The sequence below is a fragment of the Scomber scombrus genome, chromosome 19 (genome assembly GCF_963691925.1).
Source record: "Scomber scombrus chromosome 19, fScoSco1.1, whole genome shotgun sequence".
NCBI classification, from domain to species: Eukaryota; Metazoa; Chordata; class Actinopteri; order Scombriformes; family Scombridae; genus Scomber; species Scomber scombrus.
The window spans coordinates 1084795-1093541 of NC_084988.1; the positions used below are offsets into that span (position 1 = coordinate 1084795).

General features: G+C 38.4%; 1 protein-coding gene across 1 annotated transcript; it reads right to left on the reverse strand.

The window, feature by feature from the left end:
* Window positions 1–4289: 4289 nt before the first annotated feature.
* Window positions 4290–8410, reverse strand: eapp (e2f-associated phosphoprotein). The gene is made up of 6 exons (XM_062440370.1): window positions 8259–8410; window positions 6983–7164; window positions 6500–6604; window positions 6298–6412; window positions 6091–6219; window positions 4290–4998 (listed from the first exon to the last, which is right to left on the reverse strand). Exons 1-6 carry the CDS (start codon window positions 8336–8338, stop codon window positions 4677–4679), a joined length of 933 nt encoding a protein of 310 aa, XP_062296354.1. The 5' UTR covers window positions 8339–8410; the 3' UTR covers window positions 4290–4676.
* Window positions 8411–8747: the final 337 nt, after the last annotated feature.

Here is an 8747-nt window from a genome sequence, read left to right on the forward strand (position 1 = left end):
CGGCAACTATTTGATTTTTTACAAATAATGATCACTCAGTGTTTCCCCTACTATTATAATGGGGTGGCGGGGGGCGCCCCACAAAAACAATGTAGAGTGAAATTAAATGCTTTCACATAAAGATCAATAACATAAGCCTATTTAGTTTATTTATCAAGAACAGCACACAGTGTAGACCTGTTCTATAGGATAAGTGACCTTAAAATGTTGTGATTTGGCGCTATATATATATATATATATAAAGATAAGATTCAATTAAATTAACTTGACTTTCAGGGGGGGCAGGGGGGTTCATTGTTAATATGGACTTAAAAACTTGAGAAATGCAAAATAATAAAACTTTAAATATGCGATAAAAAATGTGATTAATCGGTATTAAAGGGATGGTTCGGCGTAATTTGGACCTATCGTCATATGCACCATGACGTCTATCTAAACACCCGCTCCGCTTTTTTTTCCATTTTGTCGCAAACTGGTGGAGTTAGAGCCATCAGCCGAATAGTTTAGTACAGGCGCTAACAGACCCACCAGAGTATCTCGTAAATTACCCCACTAATAACTAATCGTCGAAATCTCACGATCACAGAAATCCCGTGTGGTTGCGTGAGATTTCGGCGATGTTTCCAGCTTTAGCAGCAGAGTAAAATCCATCAGGTAAGTGTTATTTTAATAAACTCCTGGTTTACTTACAAACTTTCCAATGTATCGATTTATGAGTAAAGACCCTATTTGTACTACTGTAGAAGTTTGATAACAATCCAGGCATAATTAGTGGAGTAATTTACCAGATACACTGGTGGGTCCGTTAGCGCCTGTACTAAGCCATTCAGCTGATGGCTCTAACTCCACCAGTTTGCGACAAAATGAAGAAAAAAAACGGAGCGGGTGGTTAGATAGACCTCATGGTGCATATGATGCTAGGTCGAAATTACGCCGGACCATCGCTTTAACTATTGAAATTCAGCAAACAATCGCGACTGAAGAAGCACTTTGTTCTGTTCCATCCGGTGGGACAAAGAAGTGTTTTGTTCTGATTATTGTTATTGAATAAAACATGTTAAGACTTATAAATAGAATTCCTTTAAACTGTCTGTTTCTGGTGCAAATTCTCTGTAATAGGATCTGTGGGGAGGGGAGCTGCGGGAGGCCGCCCCGAGGGAAACACTGTTACTGGTTTGTTGTCTGTACACTGAGCCATTAAAAACATCACTAATATGATGATGAGTGTCAAAAGATAGAAATCATTATGTTTTGATGGGTGGCAGCTCTCAGACACACCTCACCTGGGGGGGAAGGAGATAAAGGAGCTGAAAGGTGGGAGGTGGGAGGTGGGGGGAAGGTAACACACCTGTTAACAGATGGAAAACATCACATACATAATGAGATGGTGACGGCTATAGATCAAAGTACACCCATAACAACGAGCACCACCTTAATTATTAACTCCCATTTCTTTCCCTCCCTTTTCTAAACTGAGCCTGACTGTCCGGGTTAAAGTTTGTTCTGAGTCAAACATCATTAAATTAAACCGGATTAAAAACCTACATGTGATGTAAACTGGTTGTTACAGACGTATGAATCACCTGACTGTGGCTCCAGTGCCTGCAGATCCTCCTCCTCCTCTTTTCTAACCACATCCTGAACTCCGTTTACATTTCCACATATTTAATGTTTCCTCACCTACAGACAGAAGAAGGTGTAGTAGACAAATAAAGTGATACAGCTTCTGAAACTACAGTGACTGATACGTAAATCGACAGCAATTCAAAAAGTGAATCCAGACGAGTTTTAACGATTTATTGCTAAAAAGGTAAATATAAGAAGCTTACAGAACAAAATGTTCAAAAGCATAAAGGTATTAAAATGTTATTAAATCTGGCTTTTCTCTTCCTCCAAATGCACCAAAAATAAGCAGATTAATTCGGCTTTCATTAAACATTAAAACACGTTAACTATTTTACTTTGCGTTCATTATTTTTCATTTGCCTTCAAACTTGTCAGTGACATCACTAATACAGGTACATCTCTCTTATTTACATGTTTTAAAATGACTTAACTCAGTGGTGTCAAACATGAGGCCCGCGGACCAGAACCGGCCCACTTTCCTTCCTGTCTTCTTTTGCTTCCATCTTTCCATCCTCCCTTTCTTTCTTCCTTCTGTCCTTTCTTTCTTCCTGTCTTCTTCTCTTCCTCCATTCCTTCCTGTCATCTCTTCCTTCCATCTTTTCTTCCTGTTTTCGCTTCCTTCCTTCCTTCCTTCATCTGTCTTTCCTTCCTTCTTCTCTTCCTTCCTTCTGTATTTCATTCCTTCCTTCCTGTCTTCTCTTCCTTCCATCTTTTCTTCCTGTTTTCGCTTCCTTCCTTCATCTGTCTTCTCTTCCTTCCTTCTGTATTTCTTTCCTTCCTTCCTGTCTTCTCTTCCTTCCTTCCATCTTTCTAACTCTGATTATAAACTTTTAAACCCTTCTACCGGTTAGAAACGTTAAACTTTTAAACGGTTCTAACGGTTACAAACATTAAACTTTTAAACGGTTTAACGGTTACAAACGTTAAACTTTTAAACGGTTCTACCGGTTAGAAACATTAAACATTTAAACGGTCTAACGGTTAGAAACGTTAAACATTTAAACGGTCTAACGGTTAGAAACGTTAAACATTTAAACAGTTCTGACGGTTAAAAACAGTAAACTTTTGAACAGGCTACCGTTAGCATGTTAGCTCCACCATGTTAAAGGATACTGAACACCGTCCGCTCCCAGGGCTCCAGCATGTACAGCGCCGTCACCAGAAGATACTGATAGTAGAACCACGACAGCTGCTTCCAACAGTCTCCCAGAGCCATGGTCACAACTTTCTTCTTCTTATTATTCCTCCTTTTCTCTTCCTCTCCTCTTCTCTCTTGTTTTCTTACGCAATTCCGCGTATGACGGCGTGTGACGTCAGATCAGAAGGTTTTCAGTTTTAGCCAATCAGAGCTCAGCGTGCCAACGTACGGCTCTGACGCAATGACGCAGAGTCATTTAAAGGCGAGGTATACAGTCTATGGTTATAATCTAGAACAGTAGATATATTTTATATAAAATACTTATATATTTCAACAATGGTTTATTTATTTAACATATTATCTTATATTATTATTTATATTATTATATACGTAAATTCATTACACCTGTAACACCTCAGTTTTTTTGTTTTTGTTCAGCTTTTTTATGCATTTGTCTGTATTTCTTTACTCTAAAATTTTTATATTTATTTCTCAAAAATACAAAAAAAAAAATACACACATGTATTGTATTATATTTATTAAAGGTATTTAATTGTTATATCCCTTACTCCACCAACATGGTCCACTCTTTATTCAACACTGTTTCTCCAAAGAATTATTTTATTTGTCATGAAAAACTAAGAGTAAAAATAAGTAAATCTGTACACAAATAAACCCTCTGCCTCATCATATTAGTCCACATTTGTTGGAGATTTTTGTTTCAGAAGAGTTTTTTATTACCCAAAAGTTTTTTGTTTCTGTCAAACAAAGTCAGATATCTTAACAAGGTTTGCAGGTTTTATCCAACTAATTATCTGCAGAAATCAAGAAAGACATGGTACATTTATTATAAATGGTGTATGCTATTATATTATCATTATATCAGTGATATACAATGATCTTCAAATGACAATAATACCATTTATTGTGATCATTTGTTATCATGACAGGTCTGGTTACGGATCATTTTCAAAGTGTTTCCTGTTTATTTCTGTCACAGTTCAGCTGCTCTGATGGATTCACATGTTCTTATAGTTTCAGCTCCTCTAATACAAGAGCAGCAACCTCAAATACTTTTTGTGAATGAAACTCGTCCACAAACAGAGCAGAACAGGTCACCTTAATGATCAGCCGACAGGAACGTTCAGCTCCTCCTCAACAGGTGATTTCAAACAGGTTTAGGCAGTTTAGAGAGTTCACTGTGACTCATACTGACAAACCACACAGAAAAAAGGAGGTTTTATGTTCTTGTACGAGAACCAAAGAACCTCCAGGATCTTCTGACAGGATCTTAAACGTTCTACACACAATGTCACATCTTCTAATAACTCAACCTTTACCATAATAGTGTTTACAGAAGGTGCAACTTGAAACAAAGACATCTGATCTTTGATGCTAAAGCTGAAAAAACCTAAATTTAAATAAATGCAAATTACTTTCATTTGCTCAGTACTTTGTGTCTGCAGATAAATACAAAGAAAAACTTCAGCAGAGGAACATTTAAAGGTTTAAGATCATTTATGAACTGTGTCGGTGTCACGTTACACTGAAGTTTATTTTATTAACTGTAAAATGTCTCGTTCAGTACATACATGGATCACAATTCAAATAAAAAAAAGACAAAAGGATCCTGTAACCCTGAAATATCAATAACCAATTAACTATCCTAAAAAAAAAAAGTCCAGTAATGGTCCAGTATTATTCATTATGACCACGAAAGCACAAAATTGGTGTCAAACTTCAGTCTTTTTCAGATATTTTAATACAAATTTACACGTAGTCGACCCAGGCAGCTCTCTGGGTTTCTGGGATTCCTCCTCCTCTTCCTCCTCCTCATCATCATCAGAGACGCTTCAGAAACAGTCCCGTTCTTCTTCTGCAGCTGAAAAAGTGTCTCAGAGGCTTGTCAGTGTCAGCAGTGACTGGCCAGGATATTGAAGAAGTGGTACACCTCTTCTTTGTCGAACACAGCGACCTCTGTGGAGCACTCAGAGCACTGCACCGGGTGGTAAACCTCACCTGCGTCCATCCCCGCCGGCGCCGGCTCGAGAGGAGCGACTGTGACTGTCTGCGCCTCCTTCTGCCCTTCCTCCTTCTCATCCTCACCCCTCCTCCTCCTCTTCCTGTTCTTCGGCTTCTTCTTCTCCTCGGTTTTGTAGCGCAGCACCTCGTCCTTCTTCACCGTGCAGTTCATGACGAACATGGCTCGGTACTGCGTCCGGTACTTCTCGTGTCTGAGTGAACACAAACAAACATCATCACATGTTGACTTTAACAGTTTGATTTGAATGATTCTGGTGAGAAGTAGAGCTGGGTATCATTTAAAAAGTTATGATACAGCACAAATCCAAGTACCTTTAAAGTGATACATCATGTGAATAGAAGCCACCACTCCACATCTAAATGATTTGACCCTAAAATAAAACTACTAAAAACCCTGCAGGTGTGAGGTTCATATAAAAACTACGTCTCAGCCCAAAATACACACTGAAACTGCACCTGAGCCTGAGTCACATGAGAAAGGGTAATTTCTCAGGGCTTCATTTCGTTAACTGGTGAGGAAAAGAGAAACAAGATGCCAGTAACAATCCTCCACGATACAGCTGCCTATCATTGCTTTATGTTAGACAATGCAGGGCATTAAAATAAGTGTACTTAGAGTAGTGCTGGGCAATATATCGATATTGTGATATGAGACTATATATCGCCTTAGAATTTGGATATGGTGATATACAAGTGTTTCTTTTCCTGGTTTTATAGGCTGCATTACAGTTAAGTTATGTAATTTTATGAACAGACTGTTCTAGCTGTTCTATTATTTGCTTTTACCCACTTTGTCATTATATCCACATTACTGATGGTTATTTATCAAACTTTCATAGTGTAAATATTTTGTTAAAGCATCGATAGCCATCCCTACAATATTGTTGCTATATCGATATCGAGGCATTGGGTCAAATATATCATGATATTTGATTTTATGTATATCGCTGAGCCCTAACTTAAAGCATCACTACATATGGTGCATTTTGAATTCACCCCATTAGTGGTGTTTCATTCATTTTGGGTAATGATTTAGTGTGTGTTAAAACCAGTGTGTTGTATATTTATTTATGTAAATACAAAAAAAAACATTTTATGTCTCATGGAGCTTGCTTTGTCCTGTGTGTGTCAGACGACCCTAGACTGAGCATTACATGAATTGGGGGATCGTCCAGGATGACAACCAACATCAATCCTTCATTAGAACATCCCTCCTTTAGTTTAGTGACGCTCCTTAAGCTCCACATGTGGTGAACTTGATCTGAGTTGTAATTAAATCTCACCTCTGACAGTCCAGGCAGAGCGTGGTCATGCAGGCGGGACAGTTCAGGATGGCGTCGCTGATCGGTAAACTTGACTGCTGATTGCGCTGCGACCGAAACGCCCCCGCTGGTCGTTTCCTGTTGCTATACCTGCACACGACAAGACGCTGGTAAATAAAATAAATCACCACCCTGAGAACAGGCTGAATAAACTAGTGAGGGTCTTACTGTCTCCTCTTGGCGTCCACCCAGGCCTGGTCCCTGTCGTCTTTGTCTGGGTCGTACAGCAGCTCATCGTTAGTCGGTATGATCCGCCGCCTGCGTCGTCTGTTGCTGGAGCCGCCTGCAAACATTTAACACAGTCACTGTTTAGGTTTGATTCATGAGGCTGAACGGAGGAAAACTGATGCTGATCATTCTCATCTCTTACTGGGTGTTTCGTCCTCGTCCGAGTCAGAGTCAAAGTAGATTTTATCGTACATTAAAGAGTTTGGAAGTTCAGGACCTCCACCTCCTCCTTCACCCTGGTTTACTGCTGCAGAGACACAAACACATTTAACTAGAACATCAGAACACTTTAAAAGATAAAGATAAACTTTATTATCCCACCAGGAAGATTCATGTGGTAACGCACGTCTCAATTAAACACAAAAGTACAATATACATGTACAATACACAAAGTATATAAGGGTTGATGACCCTTATATACCCAGTGTCCAACTGGTGTAATTTGGTGAATTTTTTCCTAAATATCTGATTATATACAGGAAAATAAATGTGAACTAAAATGTGGAATAAATATAATCCAATTTTGCAATGCAACACTATGTTCTGTAACCCATTTTACATCATTTGTCACAAATTATTTAGAAAAAACTACGAAGAAGCTCTCAGTCTGTTTGATGAGTCTCACCTGCTTGGGACGGTCCCCAGGTTCCCTCCATGGTCTTGATGGTGGAGCTGAGCTCCGCCTCCATCTCCTTCTCAAACTCATCGCCACTGGACGACTCGCTCTCCCCCGTCAGATACTCTCTGATCAGCTTCTTCTTCTGCTCAGGAGTCCCGTTCAGCAGCACGTCCAGCTCGTCCTCCGAACTGAAACACAGAGAGAAAAAAATCAGGTCTGCTTCAAAACCACATCAAAAGTAGTGGTTTGGTCCTCTGATTGATATATTATTATTATGACATCATTAGATTATTAATAGTGAAGCATCAGTGTTAGAGCAGCATGTTACTGTTGTAGCTGCTGGAGGTGGAGCTAGTTTACACTACTTTATATACAGTTAGCTAGTTTAGTCCAGTGGTTCCCAACCTAGGGGTGGGGCCCCTCCAAAGGGTCAGCAGATAAATGTGAGGGGTGGTGAGATGATTAATGGGAGAGGGAAGAAGAAAAAACTAAGTTCTGATACACAAATGTGTTTTCAGTTTTTGGACTTTTTCTCTAATCTTTGATTGTTGCTGAAATATTGGATCATTTGAACATTTATTGAAATGAAAGCATGTGAGAAGTTTAGAGGGAAAAATCAGTATTTGGTGGAGCTGTTAACAACTCATAGACATCTGAAATGTGAGCCGACTACACACTGCTTTTTGGTTTCATCTTTAACAATGTGTTGTATTTATAAAGCTTGTTATATTATCCATTGTGTCAAATCTGCATCTGAAAAGTAACTAAAGCTGTCAAATAAATGTAGTGGAGTAGAAAGTACAATATTTCCCTCTGAGATGTAGAAAGTAGCATCACATGGAAATACTACAGTAAAGTACAAGTACCTCAAACTGTACTGCAGTAAAGTACAAGTACCTCAAACTATACTACAGTAAAGTACAAGTACCTCAAACTGTACTACAGTAAAGTACAAGTACCTCAAACTATACTACAGTAAAGTACAAGTACCTCAAATTACTACAGTAAAGTACAAGTACCTCAAACTATACTACAGTAAAGTACAAGTACCTCAAACTGTACTACAGTAAAGTACTAGTACCTCAAACTACTACAGTAAAGTACAAGTACCTCAAACTACTACAGTAAAGTACAAGTACCTCAAACTGTACTACAGTAAAGTATAAGTACATCAAACTATACAACAGTAAAGTACAAGTACCTCTTCTTGTTTGTTTACATGTTAGCATTGAGCTATTTAGCCTCATGTTGCTAAAGCTAAGCTAACTTTAATGTAACTCACCTGCTGGAAGCTCTCTCTTCATCACTCGGCTCCTCGATTTCATACGAGTCAAAGTCTTGCGTTTTAATCAGTTTGTTCATTTTTATTTTATTATTTGTTTTACTGTTTTAACAAAAGTTTTAATAACAACAACACGAGCTGCTGCTAGCGAGTTAGCAACGTTGGACGAGAGTGAGCGGAAGTTGCGTGATATGGACAGGAAGCCGCAGCGCCACCTGCTGACGTGGAGGATGAAGAGTCAGCCCAGATACATTACATTAAATCTAATAAAATATATCTGTTAAATTATCTTTATCTAAATTATTCTTTTATGTTTTATGTTTTTAGAATACAATAATAGAAGATCTGCAGTTTCTTTATATAATATTTGGTAGAAACTACTAGATAGATAGATAGATAGATAGATAGATAGATAGATAGATAGATAGATAGATAGATAGATAGATAGATAGATAGATAGATAGATAAGAAGGAATAACGTGTGTACAC

Bases quoted from the DNA above. Each gene is read 5' to 3' on its own strand.
- eapp (XM_062440370.1), bottom strand. From the start codon at position 8,338: ATGAACAAACTGATTAAAACGCAAGACTTTGACTCGTATGAAATCGAG. The intron at 6,413-6,499 runs GTAAGAGATGAG...AAATGTTTGCAG, and splicing joins GGACGAGGACGAAACACCCA to GCGGCTCCAGCAACAGACGA. The intron at 4,999-6,090 runs GTGAGATTTAAT...GTGTTCACTCAG, and splicing joins CTCTGCCTGGACTGTCAGAG to ACACGAGAAGTACCGGACGC.